The sequence below is a fragment of the Salvelinus namaycush genome, chromosome 3 (genome assembly GCF_016432855.1).
Source record: "Salvelinus namaycush isolate Seneca chromosome 3, SaNama_1.0, whole genome shotgun sequence".
Classification (NCBI taxonomy): Eukaryota; Metazoa; Chordata; class Actinopteri; order Salmoniformes; family Salmonidae; genus Salvelinus; species Salvelinus namaycush.
Window position 1 is genome coordinate 16,857,920 of NC_052309.1, and position 27,965 is coordinate 16,885,884.

At 41.1% G+C, this 27,965-nt stretch overlaps 1 protein-coding gene across 1 annotated transcript; it reads right to left on the minus strand.

The window, feature by feature from the left end:
• Positions 1–220: 220 nt before the first annotated feature.
• Positions 221–27,559, minus strand: LOC120043054 (calcium-binding protein 7-like). The gene is made up of 5 exons (XM_038987782.1): positions 27,445–27,559; positions 2,505–2,648; positions 2,257–2,369; positions 545–692; positions 221–348 (listed from the first exon to the last, which is right to left on the minus strand). The coding sequence occupies exons 1-5, from the start codon at positions 27,557–27,559 to the stop codon at positions 221–223; spliced, it is 648 nt and encodes a 215-aa protein (XP_038843710.1).
• Between the last annotated feature and the right edge of the window lie 406 nt (positions 27,560–27,965).

Sequence of the window (27,965 nt, forward strand, 5' to 3'; positions counted from 1 at the left end):
TAGAGTCCATGCCCTGATGAATTGAGGCTGTTTTGGGGGTGCAATTTAATATGTCGAAGGTGTCCTTAATGTTTTGTACACTCAGTGTGTCTCTGAATCAAAGAAAATCCATGTCATTTTGGTTCTTTTTTTCAGTTTAATTTGTCTCTGCTTAGTCACTGGATTGAGTGTGAAAGGACAATGAAGAAAACTATTTTCCCCTCTGGTAGTGAAGGACTTTCTACTTCATACCTCTACGGAGCATCTGGTTAGCTGCAATAAGCATTACACTGATGATAAATGCAAAGGCAAAAGCACAAATCAGACTCTTCCGCACACAAGTGTGCTTCACCTGTTGTGTCGGGCTCGCTGTGAAGAGAGAGAGAAAAATAGAGAGACAATGACAGAGAGATAAATCTATCAGGAAAACAGTACACAATACATTGTACTCCATCGATTACAAGCCTTCGTAAGACGGTGGCATGAATTTTGCTCATTAGAAATATTGCATAGCTGTATTTATCAGCAATGTGTTAAACAAGATTGTGCTGGCTGAAGCTCTTACTGTCAATGTCCACTTGGCACACTTGGTTGTCCAGGTGGCTCTCTTCGGTCATGATGATGTTCTCAATGTCTTTCATGGTGAGGTGGTCACAGAACGTGTCATACAGCAGCCTCTTCAGCTCATCTACCGTTAGCTTCGACATGTCACACTGGGGGATAGTACCAGACACGAACACTAACTAGGTTTCCATCCGACAGATTTTCATGCGAATATCCAAAAATACACATTAAAAATATGCAAATGTTCGACCAGTGGTGTGTTTCCACCAGAGGTACTTGTTGCGGATAACAATCAGTGTGTGATGAGGTAATGCACACCAAAAAAGTTACGTTTTCATGTACCGAATAAAAATGTTGATATATCGTGTCAAACATTTTCCACGCCACCAATAGTTTTATCACAAAAACTGTTGTGTTAAATAGCACGTGCCTACTCTGGTCTTGGTACATGTGCTCTAGCCAACAACAGATACAGTGCGGGTAGGCTAGTCTACATGATGAGATTATTATGGATAAGAGCGACAATATTTTTTATTTGTCAAACAGCAGTAAAGCAACGATCATCATGTCACCAGAATAAGACCCTCAATATTTATTGGAAAGGAGCATTAAGCTCATCCACTTACACGTTCACCACCCTGTGAAGGTCATCTGTAGCCTAATAAACTGCATGCTCCCCGACGAGTCGTACTGGGAGGACCACACAACATTTCATCATGTGACTCCAAATTTAATTGTTATTATATCAATATTTGCGCATATAAGCGTTTCCACCGACATTTCTCGCATAATCAACTTTACAGACACAAAAAGATTTCACCTTGTCTATTGTAATTTGTTTTGACAACATTTGGACATTTCCTGACAAATTTTCTGTTTCCATTAGGCCTGTCGTGACATTTTTTATCCGACATGTACTTTACCCGCATAAAAAGGTTGTATGGAAACTTGGTTACTGACCACAACTACAGGTGTCTGTCTGCATATTAATGTTTGAGCAAGGTTACACAGGGGAGTATTTCTATGTTAGACAATTATAAGAGGTGCAAGGGTTTCTATCTCTACACAGACACATGGATGTAAATCAGAGGAGGCTGGTGGAATGAGCTATAGGAGGACAGGCTCATTGTAATGTCTGGAATGGAATTAATGGATCTGTATCAAATACATCAAACACATGGAAACCACATGTTTGATTCTGTTCCATGTATTCCATTCCAGACATTACAATGAGCTCATCTTCCTATAGCTCATCCTACCAGCCTCTTCTGATGTGAATTACTGTTATGAAGTTTAAAATCATGAACAGCCCCCTGACTATTATGACTTCCAATGTCATGATCCAGTCATCACGGAGTGATGAAGAATTTAAACAATGAAGCAACTAAGAAAGTGTTTGTATTAATTGTCTGAATATTGGAAAAATTGAATAGAAATTTGAATCTCAGGGGAACGATTGCAATGGCAATCAGGAATATTCATAACCACAGTGGAATCGGCCTCTCTTTAATGACTCATTTAGCTCCTATCATGTTTTTATGGTAATTCTAATTAGACTGACTGTGGTTTATTATCACAAAAGCTTTAAAAGCCCTCAGGAAAATCATCTCACTCTGATGAGGAAATATTAAGCCATAATTAACTCTGAAAAAGAAAGAAGAGAATGAGACTGCACAGGTGAGGCTTTTGATAGTGATACTAGTGATACTTTACCTTCCAAAATACAGAGTCAAAGTTCGCCCCATGGAACTTATCAGGCATCCCAGCAGCAATAAGTTTTGGTCCAAGCAGTGCAACAAATTCGTCAAAGTCAACCTGGCCATCACCTGCAGGGACAGGAGAGTGGATATTTAGTAAATAGTTTTGTCAGCCAGACACTTTTACACATGTAATGGGGCCAATGGTTTATCTTGAATTATCCCAGTAAACCTAATTTAAAATTGCGTATGTTTGTAACTCACCATCAATGTCCAGCCTTTGGATAATAATCTCCAGCTCCACCTCATTAGGCATGTATCCCAGCGACCGCATGGCCACCCCCAACTCCTGCTTTGATATGTAGCCGTTTCCATCTCTGTCAAACACCTTGAAGGCCTCGCGGATCTCTGTGGGGAAATGGAGGGTAGAAGGGTTGAGACTAGTCTGATATTCTATTTCTAATGCACTGATAATTTGTAGTTCACATTTCCCCACCACACAACAGAGCTGTCCTGACCTCTCAAACCACTCATAGAGAACTGCATAGTCACTTCACCCCTACCTACAAGTACAAATTACCTCTAACCTATACCCCCTATAGCCTCGTTATTGTTATTTTATTGTGTTATTTTTTACTTTAGTTTATTTGGTAAATATTTACTTAACTCTTCTTGAACTGCACTGTTGGTTAAGGGCTTGTAAGTAAGCATTTCACGATCTACACTTGTTGTATTCGGCGCATGTGACAAATACAGTTTGATTTGATTTGATGTGTTAATAATGCTCAGACTCAGAGTTATGTGGCGTTATGTTCACGTAAATAATGCTGACTTAGAAATATGTGGTATTATGCTCATATCTTATTGCGGCTAGTTGGCTGACATTTTCAATGCTCAGCTGAATTTGTAGGGCTTTAAATCTATGAGTGTTTGTTTGCATCAAACAGCAGAGGGACTGACATTTTACATCTGTGATGCCAACTGTATCTTATTCACTTCAAACAGAATACTGTAGCACAAGAGGAGAGGCTACAAGCCTAATATCAGTAGCTAGGGGTTATGGAATAGTTTCCATACCAGATCTGGAGGGTTGCAAATAAACAAAATGCTCATCAATATGGTAAGGGGCTTTATATGTTTGTTTGGATAAGGCTTGTAATATCTTTGACCTGGAGTTTACTTAGATACAGTATATCACCACTGAGGTTTTGAGCCATCTTTCCAGGCTCGGTAAAAGACAACAGATCAGAATCAGCTAGTACAAACTGAGCATATTGTGCATACAGTCATAAGATTTCAGCACGTCACTTCAACAATACTGTGCTCAAATGAGGTATACCGCTTTCCTTCCACCTTCAATTAATTTCAAACGCTAAACTCAACCTGCGCATAATCCATGCAAATGCCACTTTAAATCCACATTTGGTGGTGAATAGTCCTTCCAGTGACAAAGAGGCTTTAAATATTGCACTTACCAAATTGTAACAAGACTCAAGGGGTTTGAAAATGACAAATTAAGTGGATAATGTGTTTCGAGGAACTGGTTTTTATATTCCCCTGCTGAATGTATAATCCAAGGAGGCTGTTACTTAAACAGTATAACAATTGAATGGATCCTACATCAATGGTAGCTGAGTGGCCATAGGCCATTTATATTTAGTGAGTTGAGGCAAAGTCCAAAGGATTTGCAGATTTCACTATGGCTTGTTTGTACTCACATCACATACAAAGTATCCAATAAATATTGTATTGTTATATGTATGGGATCTGAATTACAATATGCTAGTGAAGTAATTATCTGTAGAAAAACACAACTTCATTTTTTGACAGGAGAATTGCAATAGAAATAGCATACAAACCAATTAGCCTACACTCAAATTACTTTTGTTGTGATGAATAATTTGAGCACTTGTGTGCATGTGTTAACCTTCTGTTCAATGCAATTGATAAAAGGCATATCGGAACCTCTTTGGTGTACTGAGGGCTGAAAATAGATTTGTCCCTGTGTCTAATCTGTGGCCAGGGTCAGACTGGCCCTACTGCTCTGGGACACAACAGCAGGATTAAGACTGTTATAACTGCTATGTGCTGTTATAACTGCTATGTTTCCCAGAAAGCACATCAATGGAAATCGTGATGAATGATTTCTATAACTGTCAAATGAATGAGAAAGTTGTTCAGCATTCACATCCTATGTATAATGGAGATTAATAAGGTTATCTCTTTCCGTACCAAGTAGTTTCATGGGTGTCTCTAATCTTGGCAGTATTAGGAAGATTGATAAAAATACCAGGGCCTCAATGTAATAAACTGTTTCTGATAATAATTCAATTTTCACCACATCCAATGATATTTCTAAAACTAAAAGCATTGTATTTGGAACAAAACACCATAAACCTCAACTAAACCATAAACCTCAACTAAACCTTGTAATAAATAATGTGGAAATTGAGCAAGTTGAGATGACTAAACTGCTTGGAGTAACACTAGATTGTAAACTGTCATGGTCAAAACATATTGATGCAGTAATAGCTAAGACGGGGAGAAGTCTGTCTATAATAAAGCGCATCTCTGCCTTCTTAATAGCACTATCAACAAGACAGGTCCTACAGGCCCTAGTTTTGTCGCACCTTGACTACTGTTCAGTCGTGTGGTCAGGTGCCACAAAAAGGACTTAGGAAAATTGCAATTGGCTCAGAACAGGGCAGCACGGCTGGTCCTTGGATGTACACAGAGAGCTAATATTAATAATATGCATGTCAATCTCTCCTGGCTGAAAGTGGAGGAGAGATTGACTTCATCACTACTTTTATTTATGAGAGGTATTGACATGTTGAATGCAACGAGCTGTCTGTCTAAGCTACTGGCACACAGCTCGGACACCCATGCATACCCCACAAGACATGCCACAAGAGGTCTCTTCACAGTCCCCAAGTCCAGAACAGACTATGGGAGGCACACAGTACTATATAGAACCATGACTACATGGAACTCTATTCCACATCAAGTAACTGGCGCAAGCAGTAAAATTCGATTTAAAAAAGATTTAAAAAACACCTTATGGAACAGTGGGGACTGTGAAGCAACACAAACATTGGCACAGACACGTGCATACACACACACGCACGCACACACACACACAGACACAATAACATACGCACTATGCATACACATGGATTTAGTACTGTAGATATGTGGTAGTGGTGGAGTAGGGGCCTGAGGGCACAAAGTGTGTTGGGAAATCTGTGGATGTATTGTAATGCTTTTAAAATTGTATAAACTGCCTTAACTTTACTGGACCCCAGGAAGAGTAGCTGCTGCTTTGGCAGGAAGTAATGGGGATCCATAATAAATACACATAGAGATACTCAGTTCTAACAATATGATGTGTGGATCAATAACTCTTACATCTTCTTCAGCTGTGTTACAGTCCTCTGACAGTCCTCCAGCCATTGTTAAGTGTGTTCTATGGGAAGGGGACAGCTAGGCTGATGTTTGTTACTTTATACTTCATCTCTCTCCAGCGTGGCTCTGGTTGTTTGATCTGCTGTCAGGGTATCACCTTTTTATTTTATTGTTTCAGTAAAAGAGAAATCCTCCTCCTTCTCTCTCTCATGGTATCCCTTCCGGTTTCAATTCTCTGCTGTGTCAGATTAACATCCCATCAGCTCTTACAGAGAGATGAGGTCACATTGACCTGGCCATCAGACATCTTTCTGCCCCTCTCAAAGCCTCACAATGGTCCTCTGTAGCTCAGTTGGTAGAGCATGGTGCTTGCAATACCGGGATAGTGGGTTTGATTCCTGGCATCACCCATGTAAAATGTATCACTGTAAGTTGCTTTAGAGAAAACTCTCTACTAAATGGCTTATGATATTATTATAATAGCAACACATGTATTACTTCCACCTGATCAATGGGAGTGATTGAACAATTGTCTTTTAGCTCATATAGTGCCAACTTTTACTGTTGATATACACTCATTGGCCAGTTGTTTAAGTACACCCATCTAGTACACCCCTCCACTTGGGGCTCATGAGTGGCACAGCAGTCTAAGGCACTGCATCTCAGTGGTAGAGGTGTCACTACAGACCCTGGTTCAATTCCAGGCAGTATCACAACCTGGCTGTGATTGGGAGTCCCATAGGGCAGCGTACAATTGGCCCAGTGTTGTCCGGGTTAGGGTTTGGCCAGAGTAGGCTGTCATTGTAAATAAGAATTTGTTCTTAACTGATTTGCTTAGTTAAATAAAGGTCAGACCCCTCTTTGCCTCCAGAACAGCTACAGATATGCTGTGGCGTTCAAACGTTGCTCAGTTGGTATCACGGGACCATACCACTACACCACTGCCATCAGCCTGTACACCAGCCAGGAAGGGGCCATTGACTCATGCTGCTTATGCCAAATCCTGACTCTGCCGTCAGCATGACGCAACAGGAACTGAGATTCGTTGGACCAGGCAATGTTTTCCACTCCTCAATTGTCCAGTGTTGGTGATCGCGTGCCCACTGGAGCCGCTTCTTCTTGTCTTTAGCTGATAGGAGTGGAACCCTGTGTGGTCTTCTGCTGTAATAGCCAATCCGTGACTAAGACCAACGAGTTGTGCGTTCCGAGATGCCGTTCTGTACACCACTGTTGTACTGCGCCCGTTACTTGCCTGTTTGTGGCCCGCCTGTTAGCTTGCACGAATCTTGCCAATTCTCCTTCGAAGTCTCTCAGCAACGAGCTGTTTTCGCCCACAGGACTGCCGCTGACTTGATGTTTTTTGTTTGTCGCACCATTCTCGGTAAACCCTAGACCCTGTCATGCGTGAAAAGCCCAGGAGGCCGGCCGTTTCTGAGCTACTGGAACCGGCGCGCCTGGCACCAACGATCATACCACACTTAAAGTCGCTTAGGCCCATTGTTTTGCCCATTCTAACGTTCAATCGAACAGTAACTGAATGATTCGATGCCTGTCTGCCTGCTTTATATAGCAAGCCACGGCCATGTGACTCACTGTCTTGTCTGTAGGAGTGAACCATTTTCGTGAACGGGGTGGTGTACCTAACAAACTGGCCACTGAGTGTATGACGCCATCAGGCTAATAACTGCAATGCCCCTTGGAGTGTTGTGGCTGTAGAGACAGCCACCAGTGACTGAGCATTATTGGGGCAGTGATTAATCACTTTTTCACCTATTTGTTTTCTCTTTCAACACAGCCATATTTTATATAGATGTTATGATATGTTAATTGTCAATGCTGAATATTACGAATCAGCTCCAAGTATATCTTGGCTCTCTATCAGATTTCCTTAATATGAGTGAGAGAGGTTGAAGGTCATAGATTCTTGAAGGTCGTAGTTTTAAGTCTTAGTCCTTGATTTAATGTAAAGGTTATGGCCACCAAATTGCTCCTATGCCAAGAAGAGTTATACTTTGAAATCTTAGCTCCCTTGGCATATCATTTATTTTACATGTTCAGAACTTTTTCAAAGTCATTCAAAACTTTAGTTTCCCACAGTTAGTTTAAAAATCCACAGTTAGTTAACAAATTAGTTAAATTCATGATCTGTTTCTTTGAGAATTGAATACTACAAAGCCTGGCTCGTCGCCTGCGCATGTCCATTTTCTTCAAAGTAATTGCACAACTGCAGATATTTGACTGGAGTTGAAGTCTCACGTCGACTATCATTATTTATGCTCACAATACACATCTGATCTGTAGAATTGCTGACATTCCTGAGCAACGGCAGGACCCTGAACACACACCGAACAACGTTCCATTATTGAAGATATAAGTCAATTCCTTCATTTCCACCTGGTAGTCACTTTAAAAGATTCCAATCTAGATGTGTATTAAAATCTCCTCAGTCAATCTGCTCTGTAGAGCAGAAAGAAACCATCTCTGGTGTAGTGTGCCCAGCCCTGAAAGGGGATCTCTACAGGGGTCTGTCTGCTCCGTTCCCCCTGAACAAAAGGTCACCTATGAGCCAGAGCCCTATTCCTCCCCAGTGCCTCAGGACCATAGTTTCCCTCTCTGAGGAGGACCGTTTTTTCTGTCTCACTCTGCAGGTAGGTCTTGTATGGGTGATATAGCTCTATTCTGCACTGTCCCAATGCTTTCCCAACAAATGACTGACAACAATCAAACAAAAATGAAAAACCACAAGACTGTGTGGTTCCAACTGACTGACAATTGTATTTGCTGAAGCTGGTGTCAGATATTCAATTTTAAGCGACCTGCTCATCCATTTCATGAGAATTCTCTCTCTTTCAAAAGGCTTGTCTTTTTATCATAATATAGCTGAATTGGCACTGTGACATTGGTTCTGCATTCAGTGAGACTGCGGCTGAGAGAGAGTGAGAGATAGAGAGAGAGAGTGAGAGAGTGAGAGAGTGAGAGAGCGAGAGAGCGAGAGAGAGAGAGAGAGAGAGAGAGAGAGAGAGAGAGAGAGAGAGAGAGAGAGAGAGAGAGAGAGGGAGGGTTACCAGAGATCCCTCCTCTTCAGATAGCTTACTGTGAGCCTGGAGCTCTCCAAGAAATTATCACAATCTCCAGTCATGACTTGATCTTTGTTATGACATTTTCAATAATTCAGCTTGAACAAATAACTAATCCCGCGTTATCTATTCAGCTTTACAGACTCTACAGGAAACTCTGCTTCTTCTGATGTGCCAAGGGAATTGCAGTAGAAGCTGTCTGCTACAGATTTAGGAACTTAATTTGACCTATATTGTTACAGCAAAATAATCCTGCAGCAACAGGATTTGAATGTTTAGTCCATAATGTTGCTTGATCGGTGGTTAGGCTATCAGCAGGTTAAAAGTAGGCTACATGAAAAGTGCAATACTGTTAATACTGTTAAAAAACGTGTTTTAGTGTGGGTTTTCAGTGAATCTATGTAAATCACGAAGCTCATCTGCATTTCCTGCAGTGCAGGAAAATTCTCAGCAACAAAAGAGTGATCAAATTAAGATCCTATATCGCTATACACCAGAGGTGAACTCTACACAGTAAGAGGTAAGGTGATGGAAACCATCTTATAGTTCACACTATTCTGGGACCCTACAGATTCAACACTGTGGGAAAAGCCTTCCTGGTACTCATTTAAACAGCTGGTGAGTCCACGAGGACACCACTGCTTACCATATATCCACATTTGGCATTGGATTCCCCATTCTAGGAATTGACCCACCTACATACAGTAGGGTAACAGTATTTGATGAGAACAGCACTGTATACTACAGTGTTCTAATTTGTTCAAACAATCTTCAAACAATGCCATGCCACTTTCTTTATAGCAATGCTTTCTCAATGAAATATAATTCTGATGATTCTTTCTATTGTGGGTACGTTCGTAAATTCACACTGGAGTGTAAAAAAGCGCTCAGAGTGCACTCTGGGCATTCGTAAATTCAGAGCTTTGTCAGATTGTCCTTTGAAAATTCAGAGCGTTTCGCTCTCTAAGCATTTAGTGAGTACACTGGACGCTCTAACCAAGGAGTAGGGTTGATCCGAGCATTCTGACCTCACAACGGCAGTCAAGCACCCAAACTAACTGGCTAAAGTTAGCTAGCTTGCTATCTACTTCCAGACATAAAATGAGAGAACACGTCAATGTGCTGCTGGCAACAATTTAATTACGCTTTTTTTGCAGATGTTTACTGACACCGGTCATTTTCGATGGATGTTGAGCGTTCCTAAATTCATCAGTTATTCTGCGTTCTGGCACACTCAGAAGAGAGTGCTCTGAAATCGGATTAGATAGCCAGATGCAATTTTACGAACACACCCTATGTATGAACTCTATTATAGCCCAATTAGAGTCCAGTGTCTGTTCAACTGTGTGTTAGGTATTATGTGTAAATCAGCTGATGGGGAGCATTGCTGTCATACAGAGGGTTATGGGTCTCTGTCAAATGTTAGCATTGTATCAAATTTATTAGCTAATTCATTTTCAGATTTACAGTAGTCAGAGACCTCATCTCTTTATATGAGGTGCTTATATCTTCCCATTTGTAACCATGTATGAAGACAGCTTTGCATACAAAGTGGAAAGTGATCTAAGTCCTACAACAATGTCTTGTGTCTGGGGGATTCTCTGACATTCTGTGATCTATAAAGAACGTGTGTGAGCTCTGTCAGTTGTGCATTGAGAAACAGGAAGAGAGGTGGAGACTGAGACATGGGATCTCACTCTAAGGAAATCAGTGCTCCGTGGTCTTATCTTGCTCGGCAGACTTGGGCGAGAACTGGCAGTCCTAAAATACTTTCCTGACTATGCCATAGCTGTCGAGGTGCACTTGAATTAACTGTTTCAGTCTGATTATTTTGAGGTGTTGACTCTTGTTCGTAGGGAATATTTATTGGGAAGAATAACAAAAAGTGCCATTCGCTGTAATCCCCTTTAGTTCCCTGATGATGAATATAGTTACACCTCCTGACAACATATTTAATAACCTATTTTCAATAAAAAAAATTATGCATTATTTTGTTAATAATTTTTCTATCATATAGCAACTGTAACAATTGTAATTTTGGTGAGAAAATGGAAATTGATACAATTATTATTATAGCACTTTGCAGTATCATCAAGGAGCACAAAGGTTTTTAATATTGAAACTTGGACAGTGCAGTATTACAGTGTAATCAGTCCCAGAAACCAGTCACCCAGCCAAAATACAATTACTTTATAAGGCAGACAAAAAAAGACATTTGAGATTGTCCGGGTATCTATTTGGTTAACTATTTAGCAGATGGCGGACTGAAGATGGAGGTGCAGAATGCCTCATGAGATATTGCAATATTCATTATCTCTAAAACGGACCAAATAGTAGCACTACACTGATCCATTTGCTCGTGGGCAAAAACATTCAAACTGGATAATAACCCGAAAAAAACGTATAAGGACAGAGAAGTTCATTGATAAATATTACGAACGCATTGTCACGTCTACTCCCGCTCCACCGCTTAGGCGCTCAACGTCGCCGGTTTACTAACCACCGGTCCTAGCAACCCATCATTACGCACACCTGGCAACTCGCATTACGCACACCTGCGCCCCATAATTAGGCACAACTGGACTTGATCAATACCCTGATTACTCCCCCTTTATTTAGCCCTCATTTGTCATCAGTCTTTAGGTGTTATTGGTTGTCTCTCATGTTCAGTACGCTTCCCATGTTTGATCTTTTGTATGTTCCCATGTGTTGGGACGTAGATGTGGCCCTCGTCAGGCTCTGGAAAGGGAAACTGCTTCTGCTACCTGCCCTCCAGAACGCATCCATGTCCCCACGGGGGTGAGAAATCGGCTGTTGACCTGAGCACATACATCCCTTGCCGCCGGACACCCAGATATCACCCACACCATCCAATCCCTCTCTGAGAAGTACTGGTGACCCACCTTGGCGCAGGACGTCGCCCACTATGTCAACTCATGCTCCATATGTACCCAATCCAAATCTCTAGCAGGGAAACTACTTCCCCTTCCCGTGCCTCAGCAGCCTTGGTCACATCTGTCCATAGATTTTGTTGCTGATCTTCCTCCGTCTGATGGTTTCACCACTGTTATGGTTGTTGTGGACAGATTCTCCAAATCCTGCCATTTTATCCATTTTTCTGGTCTCCCTACCGCTTTCCAGGTTGCTGAGGCGTTGTTCCAACAGGTTTCCTGGCACTATGGCCTTCTGGAGGACATCATCTCCAACCGTGGCCCCCAATTCACGGGTATGGAGAGCCTTCATGGAGAAGCTGGGGGTCACGGTCAGCCTCACATCCGGGTACCAGCCTCAGTCCAACGGCCAGGTGGAGAGGCCCAACCAGGAGCTGGGGAGGTTCCTTAGGAGTCACTGTCAGGACCAGCAGGGGGAGTGGGCCCGGTTCCTTCCCTGGGCGCAGTACGTCCAGAACTCACCTCGTCACTCCTCCACCGGGCTGTCTCCCTTCCAGTGCATCCTGGGGTACCAGCAGGCCCTGGCCCCGTGGATCCAGAGCCCGACCGAAGCAGCAGACGAGTGGTTCCGGCATGCAGAGGAGGATCACTGCCCACGTGAGGCTCCAACGCGCCGTCCACCGACAGAAGTAGGAGGCGGACCGCCACCACAGTGAGGCTCCTGTATTCCGTCCTGGTGATTGTGTCTGGCTCTCCACCAGGAACCTCCCGCTCCGCCTGCCCTGCCGGAAGCTGAGCCCCCGGTTTGTGGGTTTGTTCAAAGTACTCCGGAGGGTCAATGAGGTAACATACCGTTTGCAGCTCCCCACTGACTACCGGATCTCACCCTCTTTCCATGTGTCCCGCCTTAGGCCGGTGGTTCCTAGTCCCCTGGCTGATGCCATCTCCCACGATATCCCTTCGCCACCACTGGACATCGAGGGAAGCCCTGCCTATGCCGTCAGATCCCTCCTGGACTCCCAACGTTGTGGGGGTCGACTGACTACAGTACCTGGTGAACTGGGAGGGGTACGGTCCAGAAGAGCGGTGTTGGGTTCCGGTGGACGACATTCTAGATCCCAACAAAATTTGAGATTTCCACCTTTGCCATCCAGATCGGCCCACTGTCACGTCTACTCCCGCTCCACCGCTCCGGTGCTCGACGTCGCCGGTTTACTAACAACTAACCATCAGTCCTTAGGTGTTATTGGTTGTCTCTCACGTTCAGTACGCTTCCCATGTTTGTTCTTTTGTATCAGTTCCGTATTAACCTCACTTTCTGCACCTGCTTTTTGACTCCCAGCGTATACGTTACATGCAGTCGAGGTCAAAACATGTCAGAGAGGAACCAGGGAAAAAAATTATGAACCAAACTCCAAGAGAAAACAACGCGATTCCTCGACAGACACCATTGGCTTTTCACCACCTGGTACGGTAAGAGTGGAAACCGACCTGCTAAAATCAAGAAATTATAAATTGGGAGTATTTGAACTTGTCAGTAAAAAAATAAAGGAGAACGAGTGATGAAAAAGCTGCGACAATGGAGAAAGAAACAAACAAGCTAAAAGATACAGTCAATACTGTTGAATCTGATGTTAATGAACTTAAAAAGGAGAACATGTTTCTAAGAGAAGCCTTACATGGAATACAGACTAGATCCATGCGAGAAAAACTGGTGCTTAAAGAAAATGAGGGTGAAAGATCCTGAAAGCATGGGGAAAGAATTCCTCCTTGAAGCGCTGCAGATCCCATGCGATACTGTTGACAAAATCAAGCCTTACAAAATGTTTTTGCAGTTTTGAAACTGCAGTAAAATTGCAGTAACTGCAGTCGACTGTAGTATTTTGGACGCAGTAATTGCAGAATAACTGCACTGTACTGCAGTTAGTTCTACTGCACTCTAACTGCAGTTATACTGCAAAATTACTGCAGTAAAGAAAACTTTGTTATTTGGATGCAATATTTGCAGCACACTGAAGTTAGACTGCACTCTAACTGCATTTATCACTGCAGTTATACTGTACTCTGACTGCAAACGTTTTTCGAACGCGTACACCGTTTCGGATAGAGAGGACAACGATACGAGTGCCCAATCGTTGCCAAATTTGCATTCTTAAAGATAAAATAATGGTTAAAAGCCTGGGAAAAAAACTCACTGGCACGAAAATAGGAATGAATGATCAGTTCATGAAGGAAATTGCAGAACGGCGCAAAGTTCTGTACCCAGTTTTCAAGGTGAATAGACTTATAGGGAAATGTGTAGCTCTCGTAGTCGATAAACTGTACATTGATAACCAACTGTTCCGAGACACCAAGACTACTCCATGGCTATTCTAAATAATACAAAGTTCGAAAAGAGGAGTTGAATAATGGAACGCCCAATACTATCCATGGTAGGGATTGTAATCAAGGAAAAAACGGAAAACAAGAAAATACAACAATTGATAAAGAAATAAACTACAAATCCATTCTATCAATCAAGATAGCATGTTGTAAAATAATTTGTATTTGACTTTCTATTCATATTATTTATAAATAGATTAAAAAAAACAGCATTAGAAGAAAGGATAATTATTTAAATAATACATATTTCAAATATAATGAACTGGAACACATAAGTACTTAAAAGCCCAAAATTAGGTAGGAATCAACATGGTAGAGATAAAAAAAACACATCAAACAGAGGACATAGAAGGCACAGTATGTGGGTATGTGTGGGTGTATTGTGATGGAAGATGGGGTATATGTTTTTGTGTTTGGAAAAGTCTGGAGTTAAGTGAGTGAAAAAGGAAAATTGTTGCAAATGCCAGAGCCCATGTGTGTCTGCGAGCAGGAGTAGTGACAGAGAGAGCTTTCAATTTTGTGCAGATATGGGATATACATTTTAAAATAGATTACAAATATAGTTTATTGTTTTAATTTCTTATCATGACGGAGCAGTCCCCAACCCTGTACCCTAGACACGCACCTGAGTGACCCACACACTAAGGAGAAATCCTTATCTGTTTAATAGGCCTACTGCAAGTAGCCTATATGCAGCCAAGACAGAAAGATAAACACGGTCAGAGACCCACTAAAGCAACACTGCCCCCTCAAGAGTCTGAGCCTGCCTGGCAAGGTTGGTCCTATAAAGCCAAAGCCCCCGGATATGTGAGCATAATATACAAGGAATTTTTCAAAGCTGCTAATGAGAACCTTGATGACCTTTTACCTAGCTGGTGGGGATTCCGGTGGGGTGCCCCCACACAGGTAGTAGCAGTACTGGCTACACTAGCTGCAGTAACCCATGGGGAGGGGGTCACAATCAGAGAAGGGGCTAATTATTGTGGCCCTGGTGGGACAAAATAATCAAAAGGTCTGACTGCACAGAGATGCTTGGTAAAATGGTCACAACGGGGGACCAGTGTGTGTGTGTTTCAGGGTAGGGGGGTGTATCTGAGCACCATCAGCTAAGACTTGACACTGGTTAATCAAATCTCCCCATTCTTGCTCAATTTTGCGTGCCTTCTCAAACAGCTACAACTGTATATGCATTCGCACATTAAGCCTTCTCTTGAGTTGGGCTCGGGATGAAATAACTGTTAAACATCTGAGCTTGTGGTTGTTTGTAGGGGAAGGGTGGTGTGTGTGTGTGTGTGTGTGTGTGTGTGTGTGTGTGTGTATGTGTGTGTGTGTGTGTGTGTGTGTGTGTGTGTGTGTGTGTGTGTGTGTGTGTGTGTGTGTGTGTGTGTGTGTGTGTGTGCATGCGTGCGTGCGTGCGTGGGTGTGTATCCCACATCTGTTGCTATGGGGTTATAATGTTAGGGACAATACAGGATGAATTACAATAATTGAATCAATAAATCAAATGTATTTATAAAGCCCTTTTTACATCAGCAGATATCACAAAGTGCTATACAGAAACCCAAATAGCGAGCAATGCTGATGTAGAAGCACAGTGGCTAGGAAAAACTCCCTAGAAAGGCAGGAACCTAGGAATAAACCTAATGTGGAACCAGGCTCTGAGGGGTGGCCAGTCCCCTTCTGGCTGTGCCAGGTGGAGATTATAACAGTACATGGCCAAAACAATAATTGCTTGCCAAAAATGCATTTTTTTAATGCCAATCCTGGTTATAGGTAACAATCCTTCGTATGAACTGCCAACATTATTACGCATATTATTCGCCAATTGTGGAAATTAATTTAGATAAATATTTTTTTAAATAACGCTATACAATACAATCGAGGTAAGGGCGTTGGAAATGTTTTTGGCAGTTAATCTGCTTCTGTTCTGTGGGTGGCGCTATGTGCTCTTTTTAAAGGATGGGTCCTAATCTCTCAAAGGACCTAGGATACAGATTGACAGGGGTGGTCTGCCAGTCACTGGGACGACAATCCAACTTGGGATGGCGGGAGGTTTTAGCAGTGCAAATACAATGGTATAGCTATATGGGCAACCAATCATTATGTTACTTTTTAATGGTAAGTTTCCAAACATATATTATGATAAATAGAATTTAAACTTGTATCTCATTATGGTGAAATAAGTATAGGCAGTTATAATTTTAATAGCTTTGCAGATAATAAGAAAAGACAATCAGTATTTACATGGCTAAAAGAGAAGGAATATAATATCCATTGTTTACAGGAAACTCATTCAACTATTTTAGATTAAGTTGTGTGGAGAATGGACTGGTGGGACGAAATATACCTCTTCCATGGGCGAAAGGGGTGAAGATATGAATTTACAATCAATTTGATCCGAATGTGCAAATTGTTCAAACAGATCCGCAAGGTAGATGGATTTTCTTTATATATTTTTTGGTATTTTACCCCTTTTTCGTGCTCGGGAGGCAAAGGTCGAGTTAAGCGTCCTCCGAAACATGACCCGCCAAACCGCGCTTCATAACCCGGAAGCCAGCCGCACAAATGTGTCGGAGGAAACACAGTTCAACTGACGACCAAGATCAGCCTGCAGGCGTCTGGCCCACCACAAGGAGTCGCTAAAGCGTGATGAGCCAAGTAAAGCCTCCCCAACCAAACTCTGGGCCAATTGTGCACCGCCCTATGGGACTCCTGATCATGGCTGGTTGTGATACAGCCGGAATTGAACCCGGGTCTGTAGTGACACCTCTAGAGCTGCAACGGAGTGCATTAGACCGCTGCGACACTCGGGTGGCAAAGATGGATTATTTTAATCTTTAAAGCTCATTAATCTATACGGTCCAAATAATGATGATCCAAGCTTCTTTGAAAATACCATGCCTTCAAAAAATATTCAGATCCCTTGACTTTTTCCACATTTTGTTAGGTTACAGCCTTATTCTAAAATGTATTAACTCATTTTTTCTCCTCATCAATCTACACACAATACCCCATAATGAAAAAGCAAAAACAGGTTTTTATACATTTTTGCAAATTTATTTAAAAAAAAAAACGTAATATAACATTCACGTAAGTATTCAGACCCTTTACTCAGTACTTTGTTGAGGCACCTTTGGCAGCAATTACAGCCTCGAGTCTTCTTGGATATGACGCTGCAAGCTTGGCACACCTGTATTTAGGGAGTTTCTCCCATTCTTCTCTGCAGATCCTCTCAAGCTCTGTCAGGTTGGATGGGGAGTGTTGCTGCACCGCTATTTCCAGGTCTCTCCAGAGATATTCAAGTCCGGGCTTTGGCAGGGCCACTCCTGCGTTGTTTTGGCTGTGTGCTTAGGGTCGTTTTCCTGTTGGAAGGTGAACCTTCGCCTGAGGTCCTGAGCGCTCTGAAGCAGGTTTTCATCAAGGATCTCTCTGTACTTTGCTCTGTTCATCTTTGCCTCGATCCTGACTAGTCTCCAAGTCCCTGCCGCTGAAAAACATCCCCACAGCATGATGCTATCACCACCATGCTTCACCGTAAGGATGGTGCCAGGTTTCCTCCAGATATGACGCTTGGCATTCAGGCATAAGAGTTTGTGGTTTCATCAGACTAGAGAATCTTGTTTCTCATGGTCTGAGAGTTTTTAGGTGCCTTCTGACAAACTCCAAGCGGGCTGTCATGTGCCTTTTATTGAGGAGTGGCTTCAGTCTGGCCACTCTACCATAAAGGCCTGATTGGTGGAGTGCTGCAGAGATGGTTGTCCTTCTGGAAATGTTCTCCCCTCTCCACAGAGGAACTCTGGAGCTCTGTCAGAGTAACCGTCAGGTTCTTGGTCACCTCCCTGACCAAGGGCCTTCTCCCCCGATTGCTCAGTTTGGCCATGCGGCCAGCTCTAGGGAGAGTCTTGGTGGTTCCAAACTTCTTCCATTTAAGAATGATGGAGGCCACTGCATTCTTCGGGACCTTCAATGCTGCAGAAATGGTATGGTACCCGTCCCCAGATCTGTGCCTCAAAACAATCCTGTCTCGGAGCTCTACGGACAATTACGTTTTTTCCTCTGACATGCACTGTCAACTGTGGGACCTGATATCGACGGGAGTGTGCCTTTCCAAATCATGTCAATTGAATTTACCACAGGTGGACTCCAATCAAGTTGTAGAAACATCTCAAGGATGATCAATGGAAACAGGATGCACCTGACCTCAATTTCGTGTCATAGCAAAGGGTCTGAATACTTATGTGAATAAGTTATTTCAGTGTTTTATGTTTAATACAATTACAAACACTTCTAAAAACCTGTTTTCACTTTGTCATTATGGGGTATTATGTGGAGATTGCTGAGGATTTTTTCTTTATTTAATAAATTTTAGAATAAGGCTGTAACGTAACAAAATGTGGAAAAAGTCAAGGGGTCTGAATACTTTCCGAAGGCCCTGTATATATAATAATTTATCAAGCCTACAAGCAGTGGTGACCCGTCATTCAGGGCAGGTTTTTAGCAAATAATAAATAACTAAAATACTTTTTTTGGGGGGGGGGGGGGGGGGGGGGGGCTTGCCTGTTAACATGTTATTGTGGCATTAATAAGTGTCACATATCAGTTTGCAAACAATGTAAAAAATAATATATACAGTATCATTGAGTTAATAAACCCGCATACAAACATGGTCTCTTTTTTGTTTTCTTGAGAAAGGCAGCTCCAAAATTCAGGTGTTTCAGCCTAGGTCAGTGCTTTCTGTGGTGGTGGGGAAAGCCAGCAGAAAATACGGAGCGTTGCGCCGTGATTGGCTCAGTGTTCTGTCACTCATGGGGACTTTACGTCACTGCCAAGTGTAAGAGGAGACATTGAAAATTCTATCCCATTGGCTGCTGCCATAAAAGTGCCCATCCAAGAAGGCTCAAGGTCATTGGCCACAGATAAAATTACATCAAATCACTTTGACTGGACCGATCATGTCAACATCATACTTTCACAATCTTAGCTAGCAGTCATCATCATGAATCAAGTCGACAATCTACTTGCAAATCCTTTTTAATCCTTGTCATATGAAGAGAAATAAGGAAGAAAAATTATAGATAAAACGTATCGGTGCTCATCGGCCATTGGACATAAATATGACACAACAAGTTGGAAATCCCAAATTCAACTAGTGGTTTGGAAGGAATCAGTGACAGTGGCTGTGTGTTCTGGGAAATGTTCTTGTTACTTACAACGTCATGCTAATCACATTAGCACACATTAGCTCAACCGTCCAGAGGGTGGGACACCGATCTGTAGAGATCCTTAAGAGGTTTTTAACCTCATCACACTACAAACTATCACCCTTCTGCACTTAAATAAATCATGAATATCATGGATATAATGGAACTAGTGGATATATGGAGGGTTAAATATCCTGAACTAGTCAGATATAAATGGTGGAGGCTCAATCAAGTTAGTCGTATTGAATACTTATGTCATTTTCGCTGGCACCAAAAGTAAAAAAAAGTGTTGACAGGAGACAGAATGCAGTCGGATATTGGACACTTTATCAAGGCCTATTGGATGACAGCTTGTTTTTAATCAGGACAGAAGAATTTATAACTGACTTTTTCCGACATAATATATTGTAGGTACAGCAGATCCCCTTATTGTATGGGACACTTTTAAATGTGCCTTTAGAGGCCATGCAATTCAATACTCATCTTTAAAACAAAAGCAATTTAAGTCAAAATAATTCATATTAAGAAAGGAAATAGAGGGACTAACAGTACAGATAGATACTAACAAAAACAGTGCCATAGAGGCACAGAATACGTTTGAGGAAAAACAAAAATAAATGGATGAACTTATTCAAGAAAGATCAAGTGTAATATATTATAGTCTGGGGAAACTCCAGGGCTGGATGGCATACCAGTTGAGGTATACCAAACCTTTTTTGATGTACTCAGAAGACTGTTATTAGCATGTTTTAACTACGCCTATCAAAATGGTAGATTATCAGATACTCAACAAGAAGGTCTGATTTCATTATTACTGAAACAGGACCCAAGTGGTAAATATAAAGATCCAATCCATAAAAATAATCGGAGTCCCCTTACACTTCAGTGTTGTGATGCAACAAATTATAGAAAAGTGCATAGCGCATAGAATTAAAAAGGATATTATTCATCCTAATCAGACAGGTTTTTTACATGGACGATACAGTACATTGGAGATAATATAAGATAAGTACTGGAAACAATAGACTGCTATGAAAAATCTGGAAAACCAGGCCTGGTATTCATAGCGGACTTTGAAAATACTTTTGATAAAGTACAATTGAGATTTATATATAAATGCCTGGAATATATCAATTTTGGAGAATCTCTTATACAAATGGGTTAAAGTATAGCAGCCGTAGGTGTAAAAATAGTAAATAATGGGTACTTCACAGAAAGTATTAAACTGTCAAGAGGTGTCAGAGGAAGAAACAGACTGTTCTCATAGACTGTTCTTTTTGCTACAGCACGGCAAGCGGTACCGGAGCGCCAAGTCTAGGTCCAAAAGGCTCCTTAACAGCTTCTACCCCCAATTCATAAAACTGCTGAACCAGACTATTTGCATTGACACCCCCACTCCCTTTGTTTTTTCACTGCTGCTACTTGCTGTTTATTATCTATGCATAGTCACTTCACCCCTACCTACATGTACAAATTACCCCGACTAACCTGTACCCCCGCACATTGACTCGGTACCGATACCCCCTGTATATAGCCTCATTATTGTTATTTTATTGTGTTGTTTCTTTTCTTTTTTACTTTAGTTTATTTAGTAAATATTTTCTTAACTCTATTTTCTTAAAACTACATTGTTGGTTAAGGGCTTGTAAGTAAGTATTCACGGTAAGGTGTTGTATTCGGTGCATGTGAGAAATAATATTTGATTTGATTTGATAAATAGGACTGTGGAATTATGTCACACATGCAGCTAACAAAAATATATGGAAATGTCTGCTCTACTCAAAATTACAACCAACTAATTGCAGCATTACCACAAAAATGGAAGAAGCAAGTGGAAGGGGGAGAAAGTAAAAATGTACAGCTGATTGACAGCAAATTAATTGCTCAAAGCGATGATGGAATTTTAGGGCGAGACAGCTTGGCCAGATCTGGGGCCAGGGTGTCTAACCAAGAGCAGAAACAGAAAATAGGGTTTTCATTATCAGCATAAAAGACTGATCTGATTTTCATCTCTTTTTTGTTACAACAAAATCTCCATTGTTAACTTCCAGGAAACTTATGAAAACACATTTATTCTAATTAATGTGTATCTTGTCATTGCAGGAACCACCAAACTGCTCTTTCAGACAGGAGGAAGGCTACAATATTCTGACAGGGTTTAGTTTTTTACCCAATGCCAGATCTCTTTAATGATTCGTCTGCTGAGATGCACCTATGTGAACTTTAGAATTTGGCTTTTCAAAATGAAAACATCCCTTATGAACTCAACTCCACAGTCCATTCATCCTGGAGTAGTAGACAAAGCATAGTCTCAAGTTTATATTTGGTTCTATATTTATATTTGGGTTCTATAATCTCGTCACCCAGGACCAAATATCCTGTGCAAGACTGGGTTCTATATTACCCAAACCCATAGGTTCTCTATGATTTGCAACCTCTATAGCCAAACTAACGTCAACTAGAACAGTGATGCGTCAATGCCGATCAATCCCTAACTCTTCTCTAAGGTTTTTATTATGCTGTTGATTGTTTTAATTCCTATGTATTTAGTTCAAATTCAAATCTCCATGAACCACTTGTTTTCAGAATTCACAATGCAGCTTCTCTCATTGTTATCTGGTCCTTCCAAGTAGTAGTCACTCCTCCCTGCCCCATACCACCGCCTGCTGTCAATCATCAATGACCTTCATAAAAACAGTCAATGACATTCATATTTTCCCTTTTAATTTGCAGCCGGGAGTCATGCTCATCATCAGCAGTCATCACATATTGTGAGTTCCAATGCCATACCATGTACACAGTGCATTTCCTTTACTTCAGGGTTAGAGAGGCCCCTCCCTCTAACGTCAGAATGGACATGCATTGTATTCTAATGACTGTTGTCTTCTGGAAGTGTGAAGAAGTAAATAATTGGCTAAAATTGTTTTCTTCTATTTGGATTCTAAGTACTTGGTTTTCTGTGTTTCAAAGTTGGATAAAGCAGACATACACAGGTTATATTTAAATATTCAAATCAAATCTAACTTTATTTGTCACATGCGCCGAATACAACAGTGAAATGCTTACTTTCAAGCCCTTAATCAACAATGCAGTTCAAGAAAGAGTTAAGAAAACATTTACCAAATAAACTAACGTAAAAAATAATCAAAAGTAACACAATAAACAACAATAACGAGGCTATATAGAGGGAGTACCGGTACCGAGTCAATACGCGGGGGTACAGGTTAGTCGAGGTAACTTGTACGTTTAGGTAGGGGTACGTTTTGTACACGTTGGCTTGTCTTAGCTACAGTACATCCTCTCAGGAAAATCTGATTGCATTTCCTAGGAAATTCTGGTGACATTTTTGGATTTATCCTGCTACACAGTTACACTTTGTGATATCCTCTTTCTCCTGATTCTTACTCTATATGTCCCCCCCCTGCAGCACCAACGCATTAATGATAGGCAGTGGTTTGCGATCCATAGGTAACCGCTCTGTCCCGCTCCCCTGTATCCCGTTTCCCCAGAGCTGAAGATCCGAATCACGTTTTGCGCATGTGTTTCTTTACCTCTACTTTATGCACACATTTTTGTGGTCACCCTCCCTTCACATTTCTCACTTTCAATCCTGAATGAAAATGTTTCAGGTTTAACAGGTGAGACGTCCATGCAGGATCTGCATACCAACCATTTTATCTCAATCAGTTTCATGGGGATATGCATTTAGATCTTGTTGAGTTATATAGTGTTGTTTCGAAGCAGCCTACTTTGTTGTTTGAATTGTGTAAAGTGACTGAATTTTAGGGCAGATGGTGTTAATAAACTGTAGCATAGCCTACCTGTGTTTTGTTTCAAAGCACATATTTCGCCTAGTGGCATGGCTGTTGAGTTTCGGCTACATGAGAGAAAAATTTGACCATCATGCTGTAATCTCATAAGAAATTAGGTGGTGTTTTATTGTTTTACAGTAATGTTAGACTATGCTATTATATTCTGTTATTTTATTTTATGTAAAATACTATCATTATGTGATCTTGCAGAAATTGATTCAGCTTTGATATAACTTTATTAAATGAGCACCATTCGCCAGAGTCGCCTGTTCTCTACGAATAGAGCAGAGACTGTGCATAAATAGAATCCCAAACATGTGCAGAAGCTTCGGGACTTTTAGCTGTCAGGAAGAAGGGTCCAGAAGAGTAAGATCCGCAGCTACTCTGTTGATGATAAGTCATAACTTTACTGAATTAAATCAGAAAAGTTATTAGAGTAAACAGATAGACAAAGTCTGTGGATGCTGGGTGGCCTGTATAGGAAATAGCTTGCAGTAAGCAATATGCAGGGGCTTCAATACATATGAATCAGAATAATGGAGTGAATTGAGTGATTGCTGTGAGAGATATATCTGTATACACATCTTTACTCACAGGCAGTCTGAATCGCCCATGTTTGGCAAGATAGATTAATAAAGAAGGAATATTGAGAGTGCGATAGAGAGAGAGATCATTAACTGCTTGACATAACTAAGATTTGGGAGATGTATGTCCAACAAGGCTTCTGTGAAACAGGATTGCATGAAGTCAATTTAAGTATAATGAAATACAGGAATAAAGTATCAGACAACGAATACAACAACAAAAAATGGAAGTACAAAGACCTGAATATTGTCTAGCAACACTCAAAGCAACAATGAAACACATTATCTAGCAACATTCAAACAAATATTGTCTAGCAACATTAAAGCAACATTCAAACAAATATTGTCTAGGAGCATTCAAGCAACATTCAAACAAATATTGTCTAGCTATATTCAGCATGCTTTTCCAGGCCTGCAAGCCTTAGAATAATAATCATAGCACATATTCAGATTTGCATGCATACTAGCACCCATTCTCTTTGTCTGTCACATGCTGTAGGATGAAGGATTTAAATGATCAGGATTTCAGTTATTTTGCGTTTGGTGGAACTACCATCAAAACAGGATCATTATTAACAACAATAACAACACTTTGGTGCCCAGTGATGTCTCGCAACCCAACGTGGTGAAACGTTACACTACTTTGATCCCCCAATTGTAACAGTTGTGCACATGTAAGTTGTTTTATGAACAAATTAATGGGTCAAGAACATATGTTATACAACGGTTGGGTCTAATCCTGAATACTGATTGGTTAAAACCGCATTCCAGCTGGTGTCGTTTCCACAAGTTGCCACCGGCTAAATCTATGATGTTAAAATGCCTATTTACTCTGTGCAATCCACTCAACGCAATACACTGTCTCATCAGCCCAGCCAGGCAATTTATAAACTTGATCTCCACTATAAAAAGCATCTAGACATTATCTCACATTTCTTTTAGACTAACATTTTTTTTTCAACAGCAGAGATTTGCAAAAACCTTGCTGTCTGTCTCTCCGACTTTGTCAACATTGTTTCAATATTCAAATTTGATCTCCTGCTGTCCCATAATAATGAATGTGTCGGGAGTCGGAACAAGACAGACAGGCAGGGAGCATTTCTCAGCCAGTCGAAATCATGAATCAACTGGCATCATTTCTACAGATATACAGTTGAAGTCGGAAGTTTACATACACCTTAGCCAAATACATTTAAACTCAGTTTTTCACAATCTCTGACATTTAATCCTAGTAAAAAATCCCTGTTTTATGTCAGTTAGAATCACTACTTTAATTTAAGAATGTGAAATGTCAGAATAATAGTAGAGAGAATTATTTATTTCAGCTTTTATTTCTTTCATCACAATCTCAGTGGGTCAGAAGTTTACATACACTCAGTTAGTATTTGGTAGCATTGCTTTTAAATTGTTTAACTTGGGTCAAATGTTTCGGTAGCCTTCCACAAGCTTCCCACAATAAGTTAGGTGAATTGTGGCCCATTCCTCCTGACAGAGCTGGTGTAACTGAGTCAGGTTTGTAGGCCTCCTTGCTCGCACACGCTTTTTCAGTTCTGCCCACAAAATGTCTATAGGATTGAGGTCAGGGCTTTGTGATGGCCACTCCAATACCTTGACTTTGTTGTCATTAAGCCATTTTGCCACAACTTTGGAAGTATGCTTGGGGTCATTGTCCATTTGAAAGACCCATTTCTGACCAATTTTTAACTTCCTGACTGATGTCTTGAGATGTTGCTTCAATATATCCACATAATTTTTCTTCCTCATGATGCCATCTATTTTGTGAAGTGCTCCAGTCCCTCCTGCAGCAAAGCACACCCACAACATGATGCTGCCACCCCCGTGCTTCACGGTTCGGATGGTGTTCTTTGGCTTGCAAGCGTACCCCTTTTTCATCCAAACATAATGATGTTCTCTATGGCCAAACCGTTCTATTTTTGTTTCATCAGACCAGAGGACATTTGTCCAAAATGTACGATCTTTGTCCCCATGTGCAGTTGCAAACCGTAGTCTGGCTTTTTTATGGCGGTTTTGGAGCAGTGGCTTCTTCCTTGCTGAGCGGCCTTTCAGGTTAAGTTGAAATAGGACTCGTTTTACTGTGGATATTGATAATTTTGTACCTGTTTCCTCCAGCATCTTCACAAAATCCTTTGCTGTTCTTCTTGGATTGATTTGCACTTTTCGCACCAAAGTGCGTTCATCTAGGCGACAGAATGCGTCTTCTTCCTGAGCAGTATGACGCTGCGTTGTTCCATGGTGTTTATACTTGCATACTATTGTTTGTACAGATGAACGTGGTACCTTCAGGCGTTTGGAAATTGCTCCCAATGATGAACCAGACTTGTGGAGGTCTACATTTTTTTCTGAGGTCTTAGCTGATTTCTTTTGATTTTCCCATGATGTCAAGCAGAGGCACTGAATTTGAAGGTAGGCCTTGAAATACATCCACAGGTACAGCTCAAATTGACTCAAAGGATGTCAATTAGCCTATCAGATGCTTCTAAAGCCATGACATAATTTTCTGGAATTTTCCAAGCTGTTTAAAAGCACAGTCAACTTAGTGTATGTAAACTTCTGACCCATTGGAATTGTGATACAGTGAATTATAAGTGAAAAAATCTGTCTGTAAACAATTTTTGGAAAAATGACTTGTGGCATGCACAAAGTAGATGTCCTAACTGACAAGCCAAAACAATAGTTTTGTAGCTGTGTTGTTGGCTTGCTCCTCTGAACAACAGTGTCCTGACGAGTGAGCACATTTACTATGCAAGGCAAAATCGCGCCTCATTAGCTCATTGTTATGGATGTATCCAAATAAATGTCACTAGAAAACAGCTTCAACAAATGCAAATGCGGCTAGTTTGTTGTTATTCTAGCTGCACTTTTAGACATAGTTGGCTAGCTAGCAAGCAAGGGATAAGAACGTTGCCAGCCAGTATGGCAATTGAACATTTAGAACTAACGACTGGGTCACATCCATAGATACAGAACAAAAAGACTGAATGACTGTGTCGCGTCTCCAGCAACCCTAGATTTGTGTCGGGACTATATCTTGTGGAAAGATGAAATTGTATGAATAAATTCATCAAAATTAAGTTTTTAATGAAAATATGTCAATCATTATTTGAATATGTTGGTAACTCGTTGTATGAATGGTATAATGCCCTCGAAGCCGGTGTTTGGAGGATATATTGGCACGGTTGCCGGCGTTCGAGTTCATCTCGGACCTAACAACACCCGTGCCAATATATCCTCCAAACACCGGCTTCTCTGGCTTTATCACCTAAATAGAGAATATTACAGCAGGCCCAAAAATGTGAGTACATTTAAGTTGTAATTGCTGCTCTTGTTTGAGACCATTCTGATGTGCAAACATTTAGCCCCGTATCAGTGAGGCGCTCTCCAATTTGCTGACTCATTTCATGTGACTCATTTTATTGTCAAGTCTAAGGTCATTCTCTTACCCTGGCTGGATCGATCCGCCACATGTAGAATGGATTTCGGCAAGACATGAAACAATACAGATGTAAGATTTTAATTTGAGCCAGTTTTCTACAGCAGGAAAATAATCTTGCAGCAACAGCAATTTAAATTATTATAAATAATGGACATGTTTTTAGGGGTTGATAAATTTTTTGTTGATACAATAATGGACATTTTTGTAGGGGTTGATACATTTTTTGTAAGTGCAAGTCAAGTCTGAAATTTCAATGTGGAAATTACAAACTTTATAAGCATTTTTAAGCCTCAAATACACTATAGGTTTGCATTTCCTGCTGTGCAAGAAAATTCTCAGCAACAAAAGCGTGATCAAATTAAGATCCTACATCTGTAGATATAACAATCATGACTCACCTTCCACCTCATCCTCAGGCAGGTTAATGGGGGTCCGGTATGACAGGATATCTGGAATAGTGCAAATTCCCCTGTACATCAACCTGGTGGTTCGCACTGGCATTCGCACTGGCATTTCTGCGAGGGAAACTCTGTGTCGCGATCTTCATAGGCTATAGCTCACTGTTTGCTGAATAAAACTTTACTATAGTCCACTTTGGAGAACAAACATCTGTTAGGTTATGTCACTTGATATCTTCTGTTTTTTGGTGTAGCCTGTTGAGAAAACAGTAGCGGAATCGAAGCACGTGAAGTCCCCGACAAAGTGGCAGGTGTCTCTGCCTTTGGCTTCATGCATGTAATGGCTGGCTATACAACAAGAATGCTTGTGTATATATGTCACGCCAACTTTGCAATACAATTACCAAAGGATATAAGTACTACATATAGTGCTGAAACTTTATTATCAGGTGTAATTATATCTATGTTATTGTCTCAAATAATGATCCACCTAAGCATAGCGAATATCTGTGTTACACCAA